The sequence below is a fragment of the Harpia harpyja genome, chromosome Z, assembly GCF_026419915.1.
Source record: "Harpia harpyja isolate bHarHar1 chromosome Z, bHarHar1 primary haplotype, whole genome shotgun sequence".
NCBI lineage: Eukaryota > Metazoa > Chordata > Aves > Accipitriformes > Accipitridae > Harpia > Harpia harpyja.
The window spans coordinates 52,432,859-52,458,898 of record NC_068969.1 but is presented as its reverse complement, the minus strand read 5'-3'; the positions used below and the strand labels follow the sequence as shown (position 1 = coordinate 52,458,898).

The 26,040-nt window shown below is 38.1% G+C and overlaps 1 protein-coding gene across 1 annotated transcript; it reads right to left on the bottom strand.

The window, feature by feature from the left end:
* Window positions 1–92: 92 nt before the first annotated feature.
* PJA2 (praja ring finger ubiquitin ligase 2) lies at window positions 93–25,547 on the bottom strand. The gene is made up of 9 exons (XM_052778596.1): window positions 25,423–25,547; window positions 17,845–18,045; window positions 13,488–14,541; window positions 9,753–9,935; window positions 8,124–8,309; window positions 5,841–5,952; window positions 2,557–2,671; window positions 2,131–2,246; window positions 93–936 (listed from the first exon to the last, which is right to left on the bottom strand). The coding sequence occupies exons 2-9, from the start codon at window positions 18,041–18,043 to the stop codon at window positions 886–888; spliced, it is 2,016 nt and encodes a 671-aa protein (XP_052634556.1). The 5' UTR covers window positions 18,044–18,045; window positions 25,423–25,547; the 3' UTR covers window positions 93–885.
* Window positions 25,548–26,040: the final 493 nt, after the last annotated feature.

The window sequence follows — 26,040 nt, the reverse complement described above, 5'->3', positions numbered from 1 at the left end:
AAATGTTGAAGTTCCATAGTTCATATACTTATTCAGGACACAGGCTTAAAAACGGTGCTAGCATTTACAAAAGAGAGACACGACAGCAACAATTTAATAGCACTGCTGACATTAGGAAAGAAATTTATTATGGAATAAGCTAGTAAGAAATATTGTTCCATTATACAATTTGTTTCCAGTGAAATCAAATTTTACCACTGTTGGCATCACAGAACATCTTCACATCTGATGTAAATACGAGAGATCAATTACTAAGTCACTTAGTAGCACTAAATTTAACAAAACCAGATAGTTCAGTTATAGTACCTAGAACAGATTATAAGCATAACTTTAATAAGCTGCAACTGCACCGCAGCTACAAGAACTTCATGAAAGTGCCACATGAATTCTCTCTTTGGAAAAATTTATCATAATACAAGATTTAGACATTACAGTTACCAGCAACATTCTGCTAAGAAAAAAGTCTACACATTCTTCTAACTTACAGTTTGAAAATTTAAGCTATTATTATAAACCCAAAGAGTTTAGAAAGTCTTGCACCCTCTTTTCTAAAGAGAAATATATAATATAGATAGTATTTTACATATAGTATTTTATACCTAATTCTTCTAACTTACAGTTTGAAAATTTAAGCTATTATTATAAACCTGAAGAGTTTAGAAACTCTTGCACCCTCTTTCTAAACAGAAATATATAATATAGATAGTATTTTAGATATAGTATTTTATACCTCATTGTTTTCACACTGTAATTAGAGGCAAAAGTTAAATTTTTATTTTGGCAGCAAAGATTTTATTTCAGACCCTAGTTTAAAGCTCCAGCAGCACTGTGAACAGAAGATGCTCAATCATGATCAGACAGAAAGGAAACAGTGGCAGCAGCTGCTTAAGTATGCACGGGTGCAAGCACATGACGACAAATTGGGCATGTTCCCGACTACAAAAGAAAGAGAAAAAAAACCAGGTCATTTGCACAGTTCGCATTCAATTCTATTAAAAGCTAAAGGTTATTATTTATGAAGTATTTAATGTCTTCACAACAGCACTGTCTCAAAGTCAAATTTGACTGGATAGCTACCTGGAGCTAAGAGACAGCTAACAATCTCAGAAGAAAGCTTTGTTTTGCTTTTAAACCAGTTAAAGAGCAGATACATCAGGCTATCTGTAGGATCTTCTTCAAAGAATTGATTTTACAGGTGGTAATTTTTTTCTGAGGCAAGGATTAAAAATAAACTAGGTACTGCCCAAATCTAACAGGAAGTATTTTGTCCCAGTTTTCAGCAAGAGCAGTTTACTATGACAGCAGAAAAAGGCAAGACATATTACACAAGCAGTATCAACATGGTAATCAATACTATCAAAGTAAAAAAAAGTTATAAACCCACCAAGAACGCATACTAGAGGTGTTCTGATCTGATCTCCCTAGTCTGAATCAAGTACCTCTTAAGGAAATGATGTGTTACACTGTAGGCTTGCTGAGAATTAGCAAGTCTAGGCTTATATGGTAGGTAAAGGAGAGTGCAAGTACCAGGAAAAAAGAATACCAAATCATTAATTACAGTTCTTTTCATCTAGCCTCAATATGATGCAAGCCTTTTTAAGACATTAGGAAGGAAACTGGTTACAGTTTATGAAAATGAAATCTAATACCATGTAGATTTACCAAAGGCAATTTTTTTAAATTAATCTACAAGCATTCCAGTGTTTCTCCCACCAACCTTAGCTGTTACCATAAATGGGACTCACATTCTGGCAAGACAGACCAGATCCTTGCCTATTCTCAGAGAAGAATCAAGCCATCTTTACTTCAGGGTGTGAGTACAGTAAAGAAAGCTTTTCTCATACCAAAACAAGTTACAACTCATTCATCTCTTTCATTCTTACTGAAAGCAGACCATGTTGTTCCTCACAAAAATACTCCCTCTATTCAAGAAATTGCCCTTCAGGTGAGTATAGATATAAATTACTTTCCTCACTTGCACTAGAATTTGGTTCCATAATGCATAAAATTAACAGCCAGTTATTTCTTGGTATTTCATCCCACATTTTCAAAAAGTTACAAACTGTTCTTCCCAGAAGAATGCAAAGACTCACCCCCCCCCCGAACCCCCACCAATCCTGTAGTACTTACTTTCTGTAACCAAAGAGTTATACAAGTTTTGTGAAACAAATGATGACAGGGCAGCTCTGTTATGATTTCATCTTTCACATATTCACTGCAACAGATAGTACAACACTGCTCTTGACCTACACTCACAATAAAGGAAAAGCATTATTATTATCTTGTTTTACATCCAAGAGGAGCCAAAATTAAAACACTTATATTATCAACAGTATCACTAATGATTACAAAATACAATCACGCTTACTCCAGTAAAGATTAGTTTTCCAAACTGACCAAAATTATATTCAGTCTGATTCAAGATTCAAAAGCTCTTAGAACAGCATTGCCAGCTGCACAATAAGTATCTTTAAATACTGCATCTATGATATTACAGAAAGCTAAATTTGTTCTTATAAACTTTGTGGAAATTAATTCTTAATTATTTTTCCATACCATCTTGGTCATCTGCGACGGTAATCTGTGGCAGACAATCTATGGTTTCTTTAGTAGCTGGTGGATGAGCCTGTTCAACATCAAATCCAAGAGTCTCCAAATATGTCAGAACAATCTGAAAAGGGTAAGAGAACTTGGGCTCTGCTTACTCACAAATGTAATATTCCATATAAAAACAAATAAGCAAGAAAAGGAATCCGATTCTAATAGTATTACTTAAATGGAAGTTATGTCTTCAGGGATATTTTCGTTACTGCTGAGCAGTGCTTACACAGAGTCCAGGCCTTTTCTGCCTCTCACACCACCCCACCAGCGAGTAGGCTGGGGGTGCACAAGAAGTTGGGATGGGACACAGCCATAAGATGAACTATGCCAAGAACAGATGAAATAACTCCCTTTACTCTTGTAGAGAGGGATGAGGAGCATAAAATTCCAGTCATGAGGAAGAAAGACAACTAGCTTCAATTCTCACTTCCCTCAAAGAGTTCTCAAGCCTGATCACCCTGACCTTAGTTACTGAGATAACCCTCACAGTGATCTCTAACTCCTTACTCGATACACATATACAGTTGCAACAAACTACAGAACAAAAATTGTCATATTACAAACATTTTCTATATAACCTATAAATGGAAAAATCAGAAATTGCATTTTCTAGCAGTAAGCAGACATTTTCAGCAATGTCCCTTACCCAAACTTAAAAAGTTAGTTCAGTTTGGGCTTCGCATCACAAAAGAAACCATTTTTTTTTTAAAGAATCTTTTCCTCCTGAAAATGCTGTACACCATATTTTGGATATCTGAGCAAGCACTGTGACAACAGTACCAAAGATAAGGAAAAGACTTTGTAACACTACGAGAATTTACTATTTCAATGAAAGATTTTACATTTTTAAATTTGTGGAACACACTTCTACATCTTCATCTACAACTGTCTGACAACCAGGAAAGTTGTGTTTAAAGGCTGTTCTGAACATCCTTCCAGGAACACAATTTTCTAGTTTATGTTAATCCAGTCAGGGACAGGGTCACATCATATTTTATTAAGAGAATATACTGGACTAGCCATTTGCAAGTCCTGGTTTTTAGAAAGCAGAAAACATGATATCCTGATCCTGTCAACAGCTTGCTATAGTCATTAAAAGATAGTATCTCAGCAGACAATTAAAATTAATTCTGGGTAGATAGACATGACAGAGCCTTTTTTTGCTCACTTTCTCTCAACTCCCAGAAATACTTGCAATCTTGCCTAAGAGAGAACAGTTTTGGGTAATCCTTGCTCTTATTTTCTGAACAATTCTAGTAACCATTTTCATACTGGAAAGAGAGGTGCTCTGTACGTTCTGCCTGATATTTGGAGGAAATATTCAGAGTTCTTACTCAAAACCTGTGTTGTCCATTTAGTCACAGTTAATACAGTAGTTCCTTTGAATACTCAGTTACCACTTTCTGCTAATTCCATTTATGCCAGACTTCTATCCCCACCATAAAGTTTCAGACACCTAAGTGCTAATTTCAAGCACAAATACCATCTAAGAGAATTGGCTTTCCCTCTCGTCCAACATCCACAGAGACCTGAACCACAGGTACCAGAGAATAACTACCTTTGTAGTCATCTACCTGCTTGCCAAGTGTATTCAATGACACTCCATTCCTAGTGACACTGACATAATTACAGCATCTTCTCAGCCAGCCATGCACATAGCAACCTAGGATTGTTCTTACAGGTTAACCTGACAAGAGCGCACATGTTTCTTTCTGACAGAGTAACTAGGGAAATGTTGTTACACAGTAATGACAAAGAAAAACTCAGAGCCATAATAACCTCAGTCTCCTCTTGAGGTGTTAACATATAGATTAAAAAAAAAAAAAAAGATGGAATTAGTTTCCCCTCTCTACACAGATCCTCTTGCTTTGGTGCAAAGGAGGAGGTCAAGTGCTTCTGTAGTTCTGTTCTTTTTGATGTAGTGAGAACCAGCAGCTATGACAGGAGACAAGGAATCTTCCCTATACAACTTCAAAATACTGCTTTTATAGTAACAATAAAGAGACCTCCTATGCATTAATAAGCAGTTCTGAAGTGTCTCCAGATGAGTAGTGCTAACAAGATCCTACACAGCTGGAGAAGACCCTATGGTACTTGATAATGAATAATACTGACCTCCCATACACCTTGGGGGATGCACAATACCTGGAAATTGAATGACTGCCAACTTCAGGGAACAACCCTTCCACCGCCTTGGAAAATCCCCATGAAGTTTATTCACAAAATCATTGATTTTGCACATATCCATGGAAAAAAAAAATATCTATGATTGTTCCACTGACTGTCAGCTTTAGAAAGCATTTTAAAGTGTCCTTGGTATACCATCTGCAAGCACACTATGACATACAGTTAAAAGGGGTGAACAGGGCAGACTAAAGGCTAGTAGTCAAACTGCCCCTTGCTGCCCCTCAACTTACGTCACACACAAAACATTCAATTTAATTGTTGTAACACCATATTATATGTCTACACATCATTTAACTCTTATTTTGACAAATACCCTGCAGGGGAGATTTCTGGCAGTGCAAGAATTGTCGCATTGCATCAAACTGAATTTCAACTAGCTCCATATTCACTTTGACAGTGACCAATGTCACGTAACACATAAAAGACAAAGATAATAACCATGCCGGTTCTCGATAACAAATGCTCTGGTTTATCCAAAGTTAGACAGATGAAATGAGATTAGAACACGGTAAAGATAAAAGGCTTTTTTGCTTTGCGGTGGTTTGGTTTTGGTTTTAATTTAAAATGCATGGAGTCAAGACAGTCAGACACAGAGAAGTCTTCTACTGAGGAATAAAAATATGAGACATCCAATTGTACTCTTGCAAACCCCCCCCCCCCCAAAAAACCCCAAACACAACCTGGGACAATTCATAGGCACAGATCCAGGTATGAACATTCCTTTGTTATGTAGGGAATTTGGCAACACTCTTTAGAATAATTTAAATGGCATATGTTTATACTGGTAGAAATCAATATCTTTTTTTCCTTTAAGAGGAAATAAATCCATATTCTAAAAGGAATAGCACCGGTCAACAACTTTTTGCACTACATCATTTAAAAGAAATTCCAACATTCATTTTCATGCTTGCAGACTTGAAAGTTCAAGCTAAAACAGGAAAGTAATTTTTCCCTGATCCTCCTGATTTTCAGATTATGCTGAAAAAGGATTAAATAATAAAAACTTATGTCACAACATCACTGATATAATACCACCAAGAATATTTTAATACCTCCATAGCTTGTTGTAAGCGTCCCTCTAGGGCCATAATTGTGAGAAACTGAGGAGTCATGTAAGGAATGGCTTGAGCAAGTCCTAGGCCATCACCAAACTCATCAAGTAGTCTGAAAAACATGAGTTAGGAAACACAGTCTTAATTTCAAAGTAAACAGTAACAACATGAGGGCTGGCTACATCAAATTACTGTATATCACCTGTTAACAGCTGTGTGCATACACTCTCATGAGGTGGTTGTGTTGGGTTGACCTTGGCTGGCTGCCAGGCACCCACCCAGCTGCTCTCTCACTTCCCCACCTCAACTGGACAGGCATGTAAGTAAGACTAAAAGTTCATGGGTTGAGATAAAGACAGGGAGATCACCCACCTATCACCGTCACAGGCAAAACAGACTCAACGGGGAACCTTAATTCAACTAAAAGGTTGAACCAGTTGAATTTATTGCCAATAAAAATGGATTTGGATGGTGAGATACAAATACAAAAACTAAAACACCTTCCCCTTAGCCCTCCCTCTCTTCCCAGGCTCAACGTCATTCCTGACTCCTCTATGTCCCCCTACACAAGCAGGGCAGAGGGACAGGGAATGAAGGTGGTGGTCAGTCCAGGGCAGTTGTTCTCTGCCACTCCTTCCTCCTCACACTGTTCCCCTGGTCCAGTCTGGGGTCTCTCCCACAGGCTGCAGTCCTTCAGGATACACCTGCTCCTGTGTGGGTCTTTCCCACAAGCTGCCGTCCTTCACTAACTGCTCCAGCATGGGCTCTCCACAGGCACAGTTACTTCAGCAATCACCTACCTGCTTCACTGTTGTCTTCTCCAGGGGCTGCGGGGGAATATCTCCTCCAGCATCTGGAGCACCTCCTCCCCCTTCTTCTCTGACCTTGGTGTCTGCAGGGTTGTTTCTCTCACATTGTCTTTGCTCCTCTCTCACACACTCTGCTGTGCTGCATTTTTTACCCTTAAATATTCTCCCAGAGGCGCCACCCTGCAGTGGGTCCATTGGAACTTGCTGGTGTCCCACACAAGGCAGCCTCGGCCTCTCCTCACAGAGGCTGCCCAGCAGCCCCCACTGCCAGCACCTGCTCCCAGTACAGTGGTAAACTCAAGACAATATAGACTTCAGAAGAACATGATAGGAGCTTTTACTGTTGACTACACCAGAGTAAAAGGGCATACAGTTCAGCTAATAAATTTCATATGTATGCTGTTAAGCTCGCTTTACAACTAGCATTCAGATTTTGATTACATCGTGTGTCACAATTCATAGCTTGGCAGCTGCTTCCAGTTCTGTTTTCAACATTCCAAGACCAAATCTTAAAGCAGGCACAAGCATAATCATTTACAGATCTGCGTATGCTCAACAGACAAAACTTAACAGACTATTAGAGAAGCATCTTCCTTTCTATTTTGAGTAATTAGGAAGCTTACCAAGGCTAACCTCCAACACTGAAACAGTTTTTGTCCATATCCTACAATTCCTTTGCTAACTTGCTGCCTGGCACTGTAAGAACACATGCCTTACTTCTAGCTTGGACTCTCATGCATTAGTCCATGTTGTGCTTTTTCACAATGTAACTTCACAAGGAGAAAATACCAGTGTTTTTGGTATGTCTACGCTGTAGTTTGTAATATTTTTAATAAGCAGAAGAGAACAAGTGTTAAGTCCCTCACTGGAAAGCATTCTGTCTACCTCACTCTCAAGTTAAAACAAACGCATTACACTATTCTAGGATTAGGCTGTTCTTCCTGGTACTTGCAGAATTTTTGTAATAAATATATTGCAATATTCTTCAGTAATCTAATGACAGAAAATTGAGTGAAGCATTCAAAATTATGATACTATTAGGTCAGCACATGGCATTTCAAAGAGAAATAAAATAGGCTTATAACATCTAAATTACACCAGTTGCAAAAGAGGAAAAGACCAACTATAAAATAACACTGACTTGAATGCTGATTACATTCACATTGCTTTACTTTTGTTATACTTCCACTATACTTATCATCTTGAAAATTAATTGAAAAAGTACACCCATCCCTTGAATATTTAGTGCTCCAGAATTTTCTCGGATCACAGCCTGATTTAGCAAATCTATATCCTTTTCCTCTCACTAGAAGACACATAGCACTGGAAGTATCTTAAGTCTTAAAACTCAGATTATCAGCCTTTGAAGCAAGTGCATGCTGATAGCCATGAGTATTTCTGACATCTTACATAAAAAGCAAAACAGTAGCTACAAAACCTCTGAAATTAACACAGAAAGCTATCAAAGGCATACCTCCACTCCACATCCAAGTCTTCACTCACACTGGAGTCATCCTCAAAGTTGTTATTTCCATCCAACAGGAAGAATACAGGATGCAAAAAATCACTAAATGGATAATTTTCCTCATCACTGCTACTTTCTACTTCTTCCCGGTACTGTAACCAAGGAATCTCTCCTTCCTCCAATAATGTCTGTTCCCTTCAAATAAATAAATGAAAAGCTAAAACTAAAAAGCTAGGAGAATTTACAAACACATGTAAGCAACAAAAGCTACACATATTACAAAGGCTAAAGATGCATGTTTCCCAGACTGCAGAGTCCCAGACTAGGAATTTATCATTTGCTGTAAAAACCAAGAAACATCCAGTGGTATCAGCTCCAGCCTCAGAATCTAGGAATGATTCTATGGCAAAATTATTTGCCTAATGCTCAAGGCCAGCAGTACAGTAAGTAGCTTGCTTTGCATATTCCCTAGTACAGGTAGTATCCCCACCAGAGCTAGTAAATTTGGTACTAAAGATTTTCTTATTCATCTACAAGTTCCTAAAGCTACTAAAAGGAAAGGCTTTCTTGACACCCTGGAACAGCCTTCATGGGGAAGCTTGGCCTGAATGCAAAGAGATACTATTTGCAAAAGAAGCTATTTGCATAAGGAGAAAGACTCCTCTCATTCCTGGATTTTTTAGAGGAGCACAAGTCACCTGGATGTTTAGAGCCACAGGGCTGCGAGTCCCACTTTGTTTATCAAAGGGAAAATAAGAAGGAATCATGTTAGAAATGGGTACATTTGCAGACTGTTCACATCAAAGGAAGCTAAAGAGTACACAGCTCCACTGTTGTTCTGAAACAGATGAGTTTTTGTAATGTTTTCATAAAGCCACACTAATTCTCCAAACCTCAAGAGGCAGGGATACCAAAAAAGCAGTAACAGTGATTTGGACTGCTTGGTAACAGGTACTGTCTACCTAAGAGTGGAAGAAGCTGAAAGAACACTTAGGCATGGCTTGTTGCTTTATAAAGACCCAAACTAAGAATATAAGGTCAATATTACAAGCTTAGGGAAAGAAAAAAAAAAAACAACAAACACCTGTCCTTGGCCATTTATAGCTATAAATTTTGCCTTGCAACAAAGGTAGATACATTTTAGAAATTAAAGTACTGAATGACCAGAAAAAATAAGGAAGTTCTCGGCAAGCAAGTAGTTCAAGTTTACTTTAATCACTGATAGGGCCGCAGAAATGAAGAGCAGCAGTGGAATATAAGAAGTAATAAAACAAAGAGGTAAACAACTGCTGTGCAAGAACTAAGCAGTATCAGAAGATGTGTAAGTAACATATACATCTTTACAATTAACTTGCCTAATCTGGCTTTTTAAAGTTGGTATATTGAGCCTATTATCCCTATTGACACTACATGTCAATGCCCTCTCATTATTTCTGTATCTTTCATAAAATATAATTGTTTGCATGACATACCATTTTTTCCCCGATCTGAAATACATACAACTCCTCAGATTATTTTGATGTAGGCAAATGATTATTGCTAGTATAATAACTACTTTTAGAATTGATGTTATTCTGTGTAGTGTCATGTACTGATGCCAGAACTTAAAGGAAGTTAGCTAGTAAAATAAAAACATACCCTCCTTGGAAACAGAAGTCTGTATTCTCTTCTACACCACTGCTGTTGCTCTGCACTTCGGGCCCATGTTCCTCCTTGCCTGGGGCAGACTCCCAACTCTCATCACTTGAGGACTCCTCTTTTTCTGTAGCAGTCAAATAGGTAGGCACAGCTGTAGACCATTCTCCATCACTGCATTCTGAGCTGCAATTTAAAGAAGGCAACGAGGTGTGAATTTCAACACTGCTTTAGGGGAAAGAAAACAAACACAAACATTCTGTGATTTCCTACTTTTCTATGAACACTGCTCTCAATATAGACTATTTTTTCTAGGAGAAATTAATTTTGTACTATTTATAGATGTATTACAAGGCAAGTATACATAAAGAGCTGATTAAAAAAAGATCAGTTCCAAACAAAGAATTCTGCCCATGCTACTTTGCAAAAGGGTTTTGTTCTTCACTCCCTACAATTGCAGAGTACATGAAACAACTCAGGAATATAAACCCAGACCCACTATACTCATCCTTCTCCAAGCACACAAAGAGAAAACAGCAGCAGTGACACTGAGAACACCAATGCCTGCTTAACAATGAGTAAGCAGTCGGTCTTACCTCTCAGCCAAACAAAACTTAAAGTACAAGGTCTCAACCTCTAAGCAATATACCATGGTCCTTTCTTTTTAATCATACAAAGGCACAATGGATGACTTACTGCAAATTATATCATTCACTAGCCCAAACAGATGAATGGCAGTGATTTTTTCAAAGAGAATTTGCTCAGCCACCACATAGAAAAGGGAACTAAACAACAAGTTGTAGGCAGCTTAAAATAGTGATGTTAGAGTCTCAAGAAGGATGAACTTACCTACTGCTACCTTTTGTAATGCCACTTAGGTTTACTCAATACTAACAGTGACAGTTGACACCTACCAGAATTCAAAGTATAGTCAACTAGCTATGTCACTTCAAAAAGTTATAGAAAACTAATAATATGTGAACAGCAAACATGCTTAGACCACATATTACACAGCAATCCACAACACCTGCAGCTCAGTGGTCACTCTGCTAAAAGCAGTGTCAATGTTATCTCTCCACCTACAAACTCACTTTAAAGAAATGTTCCTTCTATCTAATATTACAAGTACATACCAATAAAACTTGCTATTTAATAAATTGTAAGTACTTTTGAAAAACTGCACATTATACACTGCAAGTTTTACAAGAATAAAGAAGACACAGATTATATGGAAGCATTTTAATTTGAAGCAGGACTATATTTTTCTGGAAATGAGAATATTAATTAACTTTGGGCTATTTTAAAGGATTACTTTACAGTAGAAATCATATCTGTTAAGAAATTCTGATATGTAGTGTGATGTATCTTATATTGCACCAATTAAAGCTGAACACTAACGTTTTAGAACCTTTTGTTTTGTTTGTTTGTTGGGGTTTTTTTTTTGGTTTGTTTTTTTTTTAAGGTTATCTAAGCATACTATAAGACTAGCCCAAATACTCAAATCTCTTATTTTAGTTTTCTCAATTTTACAATCCAGAAATTATTTCCAACACAGTTTATAATAATATTCCTATGTTGTTAGTCAAATTTGTTCTCTTTAAAGTTTATACACAAACACTAATTCAAACCAGAAAAGAGGATACACCTAAAGTCATTAATACTGAACAAAGGAAGAACATTGAATGTGTAAATTTCCAAACTTAGCATTTAACTGTGCCCAATTCTAGACGTGCAGAACATCACTTTATGGTTAGAGAGTTATAGACTTGTCACTTGCCAAAAGCATAACATATTAACTTAGCATTGGCACATGGATTTTCTGAGAATGGTCTTTCCTCTGGCTGAACTGGCCTGTACTTGCCATATGATCCAAAACTAAATGGAGGGAGCTAATGGATATGATCCTTGTCGCACCAGGCCTGCCCTCTGAGGGCCTACCATGACCCTTCCAACTTAGAGCATACGCTGTTCTAACAAATATGCAGGACTTTCTCCTTCCCACATAGCTTCTACATGCTAACACCATAAGAGCTGGGCACTTCAAGGAAGGAAAAATGTGAGGTGAAGGCCCAAGCTGCAGCAATCAGCAAGGTAAATTTCTCCCTGGGTTGGAAATAAGTGAAACTTGAGTTGCAGGACACATATGTCAATTCTGCTTTTTATGCAGCTATATATGTATATTTTAACATGGAATATGGTTTAACCCTTTAAATGTAAAATTGCCTTTCAAGAGTGGAAAAACATTACTTTGTACAGAGTAATCATTGACAATTTACTTCATAAGGATAAGTCTTTTGAGCATTTAGAATGCAAATAATTTTTTTTTTTTAAGTTAAAGAACACATATACTTCCTGTTTAGTGGTTCAGTTAGTGCCATCATGATGAACATAGTCACTTTCAGATAAGCAATCTGTATTTCTTTGTCATGCTACAACAGTCCATCATTTCACATCATGGAAGCCAATGCTGTAACTGTAAAATACAGTCCATTTCCTCCATTGCATTTTAATCTTCCAGTAGTGGCATTTCAGAAGTGGAAAACAGAAGATTATGCAGTAACAAAAATTTTTGAAAAGCAAACCTTACAAGGAAGGAAAGGATTCATTTGTAAGTCTACCTATATCTTTTATAAGAAAAAACAAAATTAAGTCTACCACTCCATTTTACAATGCCTTAATGATTTTGTTCTCATAATTGGGATTCTGCAATATTTTAAAGACAAGATTTTATGCAGATTAATCTTCATGCTGTTCTCTCCACAAAAACAGTGGAAACACAAACCACCAAGCAGGTTAGCTTATGAAGCCTAATGGCAAGAACACAAAGAAAAAAGCCACATCAACATCCAGAAGACATGCCTTATAAAGAATGCAGTGGGAACAGAATCAACAAGATGAAAGCAAACTAGAAGAAAAATAGGAAAAAACCAACAAAAAACCCAAATAAAAGCTATCACAAACACTACTGCATTTGCCATAAATGAACAGGTTAGAATTTTTTTTTTACCCTCAAATAGTTCAGTTACATAATTCCAATTCACAGTGAAAAGTTCTTAAACAGCATTATATGAGTAAAAGTTAATCAACATAAGGTTTATCCAAATTAATCTGTCTTCTGGGTAGAGAGCCCAAACCAGGAAGAGCCTGAATACTGCTCCTGGTGTCCAGGTTGGAGCTATTTGTAAATCTGAAACTGTTTGGAAACACCTACGAGTCTGAAAAACTCACATTAAAAAACAGGATTATAAGCAATCCCATCAAGTTATTCTTCAGATATGACAAGAACGAATAGTTTCTTTCAAAAGGCTGGAGACAAGAACATACATGGGCTGTCACATAGAATATTGAGATTTGATGGCAAAAAGAACAAATTCTGAAAATACCAAGTCTTGAAGGGAACTTTCAAAGACCCATAATATTCCAAAAACCATGCTGAACAAGGTTTTCCCTCTCTACCCTCCATCCACTCACTAAAAATAAAATAAACAAGTAATCTTCCTTAGTGGTAAGATGCTTTGACCCTAAACATAAGGAAAGGCTTTTTACATTACCAGAAGAATGTACATCACCATTTCTTTAGATGGACTTGAGGAAGGGTGAAAGAAAACTGAAAGGAAAAGTTGGCTTCTTGTTATCTGATCATATTCTGAAATTGCTTATGTCATGTCCCATTTGCTAATAAATTATTCAGATTTGTACATTATTTACACTAAGACAGATACAAAAATGAAATTTTACCTGTCTTCATCTCTGAGGGTCATTGAGAAGTATCTGCTGCAGTCTTCAAACTCATCCCAAAAAGTGCTATTTTTTTGTTCTTGAGCTGCTGCATTTTTCCTTTGGTCTATTCTTGTGTTCTTTCGATCACCTTCATAGTCTCTTGAGTCAAAGAACATAGATCTCCTCTCTTTGCTGTTTCTCAAGGCATACTCGGCATGGCCTCGCTGGACTTCAGCGATTCCAATTTTCCTCCAGGAACCACCTTCCTCTTCATCATCATTAGGGAGAAGCTTCTCTCTCTCCAACTTGTTTGCAGTATTTTGTTTTCTTATTTTAGGTCTCACTACTAGCTCAGGTGAATTTCCTTGGGCAGTGTTTCCATCACTGACATTTAATTCATTAGCAATTTCTGTAGGGGTTCCGATTCCAACATCTGCTACTTTTATCTGCTGTGTTTCATAACTGGCACCACTCAGGCTACTTTTTGGTAGAGCTTGATCTTCAGCAGAAGGTTTAAATGTCATGTTGTTTGGACATGCCAAGTCTGAATCTATACTAAAATATCTCGTTAAAGGCATTGGTCCTGCTTCTTCGCAACGTTCTCTAGAAACACTGTGGTTGAGAGTGGGCAATTGGGACTGTAACTCAGTAAAAGACTCTATGCCGCCTTCTAACTCAGAAAGCAAGTTACCTAGTGCTTCCTGAAATAAACCAACTTCTCTTGCCAAAGAAAATGTTTCTTGAGCATCATTTTCCTCTCCGTCACTGCTATCTGGCTCATAAGAGTCAATGTTTACAAAAGCAATACCATTCTGACCATTCAAATCATTACTCCCTCCAGACGCATATCCTGCAAGGGCCTCAGAATTTTCATAAGGATTCATAAGGTTTCCTGAGATTTGGTTGTCTTCCAGACCGTAAGAGAATAGAGAAAATGGCGATGTGTTTGCTTCAGAAGTTTGGCTTAGTACACTTTGGCAAACAGGTTCTCCAGTTCCAGTATTTTCTAACACAGGCTCATCTAATAAACCAGAATAAACTTCAGCCAATGCGTTGGAACCTTCAGAGAAAGCTGTAAGAAAGAATGCATTGGAATAATCAAAACCAATAGCAATATTCTCATCTACAATCACTGCTCATGAAAAAGAAAGAGTAATTCACTAGGACTGCAGTGCAATTTGATAAAGAGAAACATTTACCAGAAATATAGTAATTCTTCACTAATATATTTACATTCTCACTTATATAAACTACCCATATAGAAATAGACTTAAATAATACAATTTCAGCTCAGCCTGTGATACAAAAACCCCAAGTATTAAGGGAACATGTTCATAAGCAGCATTTTTACATTGTTTATATAAAAGGGAACTTTAAGATGAGAATAGGAAATCTGAAAAAACACTAGAAGATTAAAAAAGCTACAACATTTATTTCCATAAGTTAAAAACTGGACTATCCATTTATTAACTGGCTAAATTGCGTCTCCTGCCACACTCAGATAAAGCCATTTATTGCTGCTATAAATTACATACTAATAGCACTACATTTTGTACATGCAGCTGTGAGTGCAACTCCCCATAAGAAGAAAATAATAGCAGGGATGAATGTGGAATTACAGTTAGTAGTTACCATCACTGCAAATTCAGTTTGGTTATATTACACTTGAACACCTCTTGCATAAAGGGACAATAAATATCAAACCCAGCAGCAAGAGTTAAAGAAGGTAAAAAACACGTATACTGCTGCTGCTGCTACAAAATTAATGTTTAGTTCAAGTAATTTCTAAACTCCTAACCAAGGCAATAGTCCAAACTATTTTTGAACGTGCAATGGCTTGTATAACTTGATGACAGTACTTGAAATTTTTAAGTTGATATCAAGAGATTTGGAAACTTACCTACAAGACCAAAAAAAAGTGAGACATGCATGGTTAATTGAAGGGATTCCCTAGCATGTTATTTTAAAAACAGGCAGAGGTAGGAAACCATGTCAAATGAGTGTTGCGGGGTTAAAAAAAAAAAAAAAAAAAAAGAAGAATCTCATCTAAATAGCTAATCCATGCCTAGGCTGGTGAATTCATGGTGCTGAGCTCTTATGAGAGCTATGCCTCTCAGCACTAGGAGTCTGGCTTGCAGGAAGCAATACTGTAACATTACATTTAGCTAATTCAAATATTTAAGCACCTTCACAAAATTGCTAACAACTGAGGTTGGTAGGCAGGCCCATCTGGAGATGTCCAGTTCATCCCTCTTGCTCAGGCACAGTCACCTATAGATTACCAAGGACCAAGTCCAGTCAGATGTTTAATATTTCCAAGGATATCTCCCTCTACCCATCTTCTACAGTTGCTTAGATGTATACAAGATGTCAAGCCAATTAGCAAGGAAATATGCAGTATATTTTAGGTAGTACCCACCCATCAAAAAATGAGTATGGACTGGGGAAAAAATGTAATCTAGTTGAAGTAAGGGAAATAAATGAATCCAAAACATTTCTCAAAGATAAATTTGAAAAGTCATAATACAAAAAAAAAAGACCAAATATAAAAGGAAAGGCAATTTGTTATTAGACTTAATATAGAAAATGAGTCACTCTTAGACTTTATATACAAAGCAATTGTATGAAGGACAAGGAGATAACATACTCTAAACTGCATATTTCTTATGACCCCTAAAAATAATAGCATGCTCATTTCTGAGTAACTGAAACAAGAAAGGTGGTAGCATTATACAGAGACAGCAGGAAGATCGACAAGTGTCAACACTGCCTTACAGAAAATAAACCTTTAACTAGATGAAAGTGTAGAAAATGTATGAAGCATAGACAACTGCAAAAATGTTCAAATTACAAAAAAATTAAAACCACCTCAAGATGATCTACATCACATAACAGTCTCCAAGAACAAAGGCATATGACAAAGTAAGTTAGCACTATGCTACTATAAAAAAAGAAAATTAGGAGAAAGCAGTTACAAAATAGTCTAAAAAGGAAGGAGAAAAAAGTGCTACTTTGCGGAACCATAGAATCATTTATGTTGCAAAAGAGCTTTAAGATCATCTAGTCCAACCATAAACCTAACACTGCCAGGTCCAGCACTAAACCATGTCCCTTAGTGCTACATCTACACATCTTTTAAATACCTCCAGGGATGGTGACTCCACCACTTGCCTGGGCAGCCTGTTCTAATGCTTGACAACCCTTTCGGTGAAAAAATTTTTTCCTAATACCCAGTCTAAACCTTCCCTGGTGCAACTTGAGACCCCTTCCTCTTCTCCCAGGTAACAACCAATAGGACAAGAGACAAACACCCACCTCATTACAACCTCCTTTCAGGTAGTTGTAGAGAGCGATAAGGTCTCCCCTCAACCTCCTTTCCTCCAGGCTAAACAACCTCAGTTTCCCCAGGCCCTCCTATTAAGACTTGTGCTCTAGACCCCAAAACTGAACACAGTATTCAAGGTGCGGCCTCACCAGTGCCGAGTACAGGGGAACAACCACCTCCCTGCTCCTGCTGGCCACACTGTTCCTGATACAGGCCAGAATGCCGTTGGCCTTCTTGGCCACCTGGGCACACTGCTAGCTCATACTTAGCCGGCTGTCAACCAGCACCCCCAGGTCTTTTTCTACCAGGCAGCTTTCCAGCCACTCTTCCCCAAGCCTGTAGCACTGCATGGGGTTGTTGCGACCCAGGTGCAGGACCTGGCACTTCAGGAGACCTGAGGCTATATCAAACATTCTTTTAGCAGAAAGCTTCATGCACTCAAGGACATGGGACTACGTCTCTAATCCAACAAGCCATTTTGTATTTCTCTATGAAATTATTATTCAGATGCTAAAGTCACAGAAGACATTTTGGTAAATACTAACACTCAATATTCATTAAACAAGGGAAGTGGTCTGACTAGTATAAACAACTAAAAAGAGAATCTTTAAAGTTGTTTTATAGGCTTAAACTAAATCTCACTGTAACTACACTACAGTTGACAAAGACAGAACAACCTGGACCATGACAAGTCAAATATTTCACAGTTTAGTTCCAAACAGAAGGTTAGAATATGTATTCTCTTCCCAATGTGATTTGTAATTTGATTTGAAGACAAAATTATTTTAATTATACAATGTTATGATTATCTAGTTGGTTAGGATGCATTAACTCATTCAGGAATGCCCTTCTTCAGGGAAAATTAAACAGCCTAAGATAGACTAACGTGCCTTCATGCTAAGTTTGATTCTATAAAGCCATGAGATGTACTTTACACGTGTACTTTTACACTTTACTCTTCCCTTCACATTTCTCTATGTGCCTTCCCCTTCCACCCCCAAGCATCCCCGTTCACAATTAAATGACACATACACAAAGATATGCACATACATAAAGAACTCCCTGTCTGAACATTCTCCAAATCTGATCCTTCGCGGTCTTCATAGTGTTGACATTCATCTCTGTCTTGGCTATTCAAAGATGGTCTAAAACTGACATAGGTGTGTCTTCTTCTGTATCTTCTACGTGTAATAGTCCGATATCCTCCTGCTGGTCTGGGCCAGACCAGTTTGCCAGCTTCTTGACCCATTGCTACATGGAGGAAACAAAAAGACACAGACACTTGTTAGACAACAATACATCTTTATAATTTCCCTCTTCCCCAACACTTTGATATAATTTTTTTAGCAAGGAATTTCCCATTTCTCTAAAGTCTTGAGCTTCACTAACAATATGATTATTAAGAACCTGAAGTGCTCTGGGCTCATGTGTTATGAAAGCACATAATAGAATTTTCATCTACACTAAATAATATTGACAAACACCGATCTTGCCCCCATCTTAACATGTCTGTAGTAAATAACAGAGACTTTATAAAAAAATTAAAAATCAAGTCCAGATGTCACATGACTTATTTTTTGAATGTGATACACATCTGCACACAGCTCTGATACAGCCCATATGTCAGCTTGCAAAAAAAACATTTACAAGCACTATAATGGAAAAGCCTTCAGGTAATGTAGCACAAATCAGCCAGCCCTAGCTAGCTTATCTCTGTGATGGGAAAAGTACAATTAATCAAATCACACCTTCTAAAACAGAAGTCCCAAGTCCCAGGGAGAAGGCTTTATTCTTTACACTAGGTAGTATGTTCAGGCATAGCCATACAAGGCAATTGCCCACATATGGCTCCTATTATTACAGCAGTATTCCACATTAATGGATCTTAATGCTTTTACCAAGAAAACATGAGATAAGTAGTATAAGGAAACTTGAAAGACAGTGGGGGAAACCTGCCAATATTGTAATGAAGAGAGATTTTAATAATACAGGATTAGTATCAGCTATTAATAATCTAACACCAGGGTTCATGTCCAAAGGCTGTTGCTTGTACGAATGCAATTAGAAGTTCAGTATTTCAGATGTTCAGTGGCTTTCTCCATGTCCCTCTAAGTCACTTTTAATCGTTACTAGATATGGAATTAACAGTAGCTTTTCTGTTCTTGAAACTCACCAAACTGAAAAGGACACATTTAAGTCCAGGAAGATAAAGTTTGCAACCTTTAACACAGAGTTTTCTGAAACCCAGAACAATAAGAAAGCTTTCTTCTTTCCTGGCTGTGAAACCAATCTCTTCACTATCCTTCAAAAGAAAATGTCTATATGCAAAGACACCATTTATAAGCAGTTATTTTATACAGCTTCAAGTAGAATAGCCACTAGTAAGGCTGGTAGTTACAGTATTTGGACTGCCTAGAAGATACAACTGCACACATGTACCAACCATCAGAGTCCCAGCAGGTTTTTTTTAATTTGTTTTTGAAACTAGCATCACTGCTGAAGTCGTCATTTTGCTAGGACTGACATACAGGAAGCTGACTCTGTTGCTGCCTACCTGACATAAATCATGAAAAATAAAATGCAAGGAAAAGAAAAAAATATTTTTCTTGGGGCTGCACTCTCAGAAATCACATGATCCCTCAAGAGCTTTAATGGAGACACAAATAGAAGAAAGCTACATATTGTAAGCTACAACTTTGAGTAGAAGCTAGCCTTAAGAGGTCCAGACGCATAACTTCCTACAAGAATTTGGTCTACAATTGCCGGCATGGCAATTCTGAAAACACTTTCTAGCATTCTGCACTTCAGTCAAATTTCTGTGGAAAAAATCCAAATACTTTCTGCCTGATTTTCCCCACAGAAAAGAAAAAAAAAAAAAAAAAAGACAGAAACATGAGTAATATAATGATGGTGGAAGATTCAGGGCCTCAGAAAAAAATGCAACGTCCAGGAAAAGAAAAATAATCACCTTCTTTTTCATCCCGACATAGAAAAAAAATTAGGTTGGAGTAAACGAAATAAAATTACACTCACAATAAAACCCCTGCCACAAGAGTCTAAAATATTACTGTTTCATTCCCAGGTGAATTGACAGCAACAGTGACAATACTTGAAGTGCTTAAAATTAAAAGGCAAATATTTACAATTTGATTGCTTAAAATTGCAACATTTAAGTAAATTATAACGCGCTGTCCACTTCACTTTTTGTTATCTTTAGCCAGTTCTAAGAAACATTTTGTTACAAAAATGTCATGCTATAACTCACCACATTATATCTATGGCTCTAAAGCTCCCTTAAAACATCTAATCCTAGTCATGTCTTCTTTCCACACATGAAATCTCTAGCCCAGTTTCACGAACACTGCAAGTCCAAACATGTCCATCACTAGCTGCAATATGGCAATACAGACTGGGGACACAACTCAGTTAAACCTTTGCAGAAAAAAAATAGCAGGTATCAGAGGCTTTTTATCTCGCTTATCTGTGAAGCTCTATGTAGTTTGATTACATAGAATCTTCCTTGAAAGTATTTTCAGGTATTTCTCCAAACCTGCCCATCCCACATTAAACAACAGAAGCTCTAATGGTCAGTTTGTTGTTAACTATACTACTCCTGCAATCCTTAGAAAGGTGAAAACTCTCTATCATCTCTGCTAAAAAAGTCTCTGCGACTAATGTAAGAAAAAGGGGACTGATAATTAATTTTCTTAATTAGTCAGCCAGTTAATATCCTTACTAAGTCAACCAACAAGTCATTTTTATTCAAGCGAGCTCTGACAATTCTTAAATTTCCACTGATTATAACATGGCTGGTTAGCAGACTGCCAGAGGGAGCTGACAACAAGCAGCCAAATCCTAACTTGCAGAGCAGAATCCAACAGTTAGATTAGTAAAACAGCACAGCGACAGAGAAATCTGCTCTCAAACATGGTAATATAAGTGGTTGAAACAAAAAAGGTAAAAATAAAACATAACTGCCTAATTCCTAATTTTAGTTTGTTCTCTAAAACACCCATATTGTTCAAAACCAGATGTCCACTCAAAGTCAAACTCTCCAAATGAAAATGTTTTATTTTTTAAACTTGGTGTTCACAGCATGCAAAATCTTTAAAGCTGTGTGCAATTCACTACATTTTTTGTTCCAAATAATTCTCTCACAGAGTACCTCATGCTGTATTCAACTGTTCTTAAAAGATTCATCATGCAGTTATTATTCTGCCCTGGGAAAAATTTACTGGATCAATATAGTGAAAGCTTTCACCATTTACTGAAAGTTTATATGTCACATTTGGTTTACAGGGGAGGTTAACTTCTACCTAGATATAAAACGTCTCAAAATAAGAGAAGGAGCCATGCATTTATTTGCCTACATGCCTAAAATGGGCAGCGTTTAGGCATCTGAATCCAGAGACCAATTTACAAGAAACCTCTAAGGCAATCAAGTTCCTGAAACACACAATACCCTCTCTCAGGTCCTTCTTTCAGGCTAACCCAACCTTAAAAGTGGGTATTGCTCTATCTTCTTTCAGAAGCTTAGTTTAGTAGGCTTGTTCAAAACATGCCCAATACCTGCTGACAAGACACAGTTCTGCAAACCAGTCTTAGAGATGCAACACACCAGTGACTAAATAACCAAGGTAAGGGAAACAGGCTAGTAATTCACTTCTCAGGCTAAAGATGTTTATACACACACCTTCATCCTTTCAAAAGGGTATGACAGTCACCTGAATTTCTCAAAGGATCATTAGCAGCTGTCATAAAGCAGAAAAGCATTTTAGATTATCACAGCTGGATTTAAAAAACAAAACAAAACAAAAAAACCAACAAAACCAACAGGAGAGAGTGCCTCCGAAAACGCACAGTGCATGAACAGTGCCTTTCCCAGGCACTGCCTTAGTCACCAACGCAGAGCTGCATGCTTCCTCTTTACTTCTCTAAGTACCGCACTAAGGTCCCCACTCCCAAGAGGCAGGAAACTACAGGCTGTAATACAGAAAGCCTCGGAATCTAGACCCAATCCATCTGACTTGCATAACCAACTTGCCTTCTCCCCCCCCCCAAGCCACTGTTTTTCCAGGAGTAACACAATATTCAAGAGGCATGCATACGTGTGTTCACAACCTAGCAGTGTAAGTTGAGCATTCAGAAAAGACTCATCCCCTTGACCACAATCCTACATATAAATCTCAAACCATTTGAATTTACAGAGCCAGATTTAGGACCCCTGAAGTTTCCCAGTCACTTCCATGCTGAGTCCTCGCACAGGATCCCAGCGTTCACCCACGGAAACCCAGACATCTCCCTTTACTGTCCTCTCCATTTATCCCCTCCCTCACATTCTGCACGCCAGGAACAAGAGAAGCAGCTTTCTGGGATCAGGGAGTGCACGACCTCCATCTACAACACTAATGGAACAAATCGCCACCACCCGTGCAGAGGCGAGGCAGCCGTTGCGGCACACGCCAACTCCTGAGCCGGGCGATGCTGACTGCCAGTGGGGCGGGCAGGCTGGCCCCATTCGTGACTCCCAGAACTGCTCTCATCTACCTGGACGGCACCCGTTCATCGGAGCAGAGACTAGTCCATAGAAGCAACAGTAAAAAAACCAACAAAAACAAACAAACAAACAGAAACCCCAACACACACCACATATATAAATGAAAGAAAGCACAGTTTATCTAAAGCAGTTCTGAACAACTGAACAAAATCTTGCCTCTCTTCCAAGAGCTGAAATACTAAAAACCTTCCCTTACATACCTAGCAATTTTTGTAGTTTAAGGAGAAAGCAACTGAGTATCGTAACTTCCACTGAAAAAAACCATATCCCATAAACCTAGAAACCTCATAGGGGCATTTTCAGTTAAGCATTCCATCAAATTTACCTGGATCTTGTTTTCACCCTATTATGTGCAGTTTTATTTCCTTGGTATCATTGATTCACACATACAGTCACCTCCTAGGCCTATTACATACCTCACGGGGAAAAACAGAATTAGGAGTGTGTAGCATAGGGAGAGCAAGGGGTGGGAGGGAAGCAGTCCCAAGAGATTGTCATCCCAAAGAGGAGAAGGGGGGTGTGTGTGGGTGTGGGTGTGTGTGTGTGTGTGAATTTTGTGCTGCAGAAGGTATTTAACCAGCTTGCTATTTTTTTTTTTTTAAGATATGTGAAGTATTTTTTTTCAGTCTTTCAACATTACATAACTTTTTCTGCTCTTCCTCAGATTTTTCCCAGCATTCTTAAACTTGTATGCATATTCTGGTCTCAATCTCACCAACACTTGACATAGAAGGAAAAACAAATCTCCTTCATCCTACTCAGCTGCTCTTTTTTCTTTTACATCTGTGAATTACAGAAACCATTTTCTTCCACAAGGCAAGAACAGGATCTCACATTCCAGGTTTGAAAAGGAAATGCATGTAATACTGACACAATTACCATTTTCGAGGTTATCATCTTAAAAAAAAAAAATCTGCATTTACGCCCAGAAGTATATGAATGCATTTGGCTGTCAAACGGGTGCAACTTAAAAAATTTCACATTCTTGAGACCCGGTCCCTTACCTGACTAATTCTCAATCATAATGGAAGCATATCCCTGATCAACTCAGATAAAAGTTGCAGGTAAAAATATTCACATTAAGTTTTAAACTGTATTATCCAGTATTCTTTATCTGTAACCAATATTCTACATCTCTTTCTTCCCTGCAGGTATTGAAAGCTTCCAAGAGCAGATAAATTAAAAAGAAATTTGAATTAGAATGGAGAATTTTCAGTTTTCTAAGCACCACTGCTCAGGACAGTGGAGAGATTACTCCAGTTAACAAAAGAAAGGCATGGAATAATCCAAAAAAGGGAGAGGAATATTTCAGTAATTTAAAACAATATACTCCAGTCACAATTTCCCTCTCTTGCCACTCTGGGCAGATTAACACTGAAATTCTTTAAAAGTTTTACTATTCTCACAAGCTTCAAACTACATACACCAGCAAATTACCACTCAAAACAACGAATATGCAGTTAGAATTTACCTCCACTGTCTGGGATTTACCTAAACCTCAGAAAGCTGTATGTCATGGTCTAACCCCGGTAGGCAGCTAGCACCACACAGCTGCTCACTTACTTCCCCACCCAGTGGGACAGGGGAGAGAGTCCGATGTGTAGAAGTGAGAAAACTCATGGGCTGAGATAAAGACAGTTTAATAATTTTTTAAAAGGGAAAAAAGAAAAGAATAAAGTGGAAAAGAAACAAAAGCAAGGAAAAGGAGTGATGAAAAAAACCCCTAATAACTTACCAGCAACCCACTGATGCCCAGACAGTTCCAAAGTAACAGCAGCCTGGCCAACCTTCTTTCCCCCAGCAGTATTAATGCCGAGTGTGATGCCGTATAGTCTGGAATATCCTTTTGGTCAGTTGGGCTCAGTTGTCCCGACTGTGTCCCCTCCCAACTTCTTGTGCACCCCCAGCCTACTCATTGGCAGGGCAGTGAGACGCAGAGAAGGCCCTGATGCTGCGTAAGCACTGCTCAGCAAGAACTAAAACATCGCTGTGTTATCAACCCTCTTTTCAGCAAAAAATCCAAAACATAGCCCATACAAGCTCCTAAGAAGAAATTTAACTCTATCCCAGCCCAAACCAGTGCACCATATAAGCAGAAATTAAACATTTTTCTAATGGATTTATTCATCCAAAGGTTCCTTCTTCAAAGCCTTTGGTTTAGTGGTGACTTTAGGCTGCTCACTAGGATATTTGAGAACACAGTAGTGATTATTTCCATAAGCAGTATCAGCTCAGCTACATGTACACTGAAAAATGGAATATGCTTCAGGGATTTATTTTTCAGGCTTTATCATCTTTTCATTAACCTTCCAGGTCATTTTGCACTCTGCTTTGAGCTATAGATTCCACTAAGTCAATGTTTTTACTTACTATAGTTCCTTCTCTTTGCCTGAGGCTAAAAGTAGCCTGTGGTCCAAGTTCAATAAGTTGGCAGACTGGCCTACCACTGAATTCACTTTAAATGAAAATATAACTTTTTTTTTTACCTCTCAGATTACAGAAACTGATTATTTTGTTAATTACTGAAACAGCAGCTGGCTGCACCTTCAAACGGATTGACCAGTTTAGGTCTCTGGAATCTCAATAGTGCAAAGCATCCTTTCAGCAAACACAAATCAGATATTTTTTCCACTGTGGGCCTAACTTTGGAAATACAGCACAGGCAATTAAAGATATCTGAAAACCTTTGTGAGTAAAGGAAATGCTTATTGTCACCTTGCCCACTTTAATGACAAAAATAATTCTGCATTTAACACTATTTAGAGAGCTAATGAAAATATTGATCACAGCAAATTTGTATTTTGTGAACTTCAAAAACACTCCTGGGCTCTTTGCACCTACTTGTTAAGTCACTCCAAACTAAACTCATAAGTTCAAAGCATGCATGCACACTTGGTGTCAACATGTTTATACTACTAGCCTGACCTCATCAATTTTGATATAACCAGAATCAATGCTAGCAACAGTAGAACAGCGATACAAGACAGTCTTATGACACTAAGCATATACAGTACCACAATTAGGTACTGACACTTCTAAGACAGTTCACTCATTCCCTGCTCTCTACTGACCTCACCCGCACACAGCCTCCCCAGGTGCCTTACAGCCCTATCGCTGGAGTGAGGCTATTCGCATGGGCTTTCAGCTCCAGCAGCAGGAAGAGGTCAGGACCAGACCGTGCTACGGTCAGCAGCGCGGCTGGAAACCACAGCGGCAGTCAGTGCACAGCCAGTCACCTGTTAACAGGCGAGAAGAGGAAAAAGTGTGCATTCCCAGGGCTGAAAAGGAGGGGAGGGATTTAGTTCCAGAGCACCCTTCCACTGCAATTCTTATCATGGGCCAAATTCGCAGTCTCCAAGGAATATGAAATCAGATCAAAGAGTAGTAAGAGATTGCTCTTTTGGAAGACAGGAGAAAGACGAGACCACCAGACAGACCCCACCTCCCAGGTATTTAGTAGCATTTTAATGTAGGAAGTATATTATTTGTGCTTAAAATGTAAAGGGTTAGTAACCAACAATTTACAGGACAGAAACTCTAAAATGCTGCTTCAGGAAAAAAAAGCTTTCTCTTTCAACAGAAGACATCTGAAGACAAATTTGAAGCAGGCTTTATGTCTTTTTCTTCCTGTCCTTATTGATGAATACAATTTGTCTTAGCGTAATGCCGTATGAATGCTTCAGTGTCAC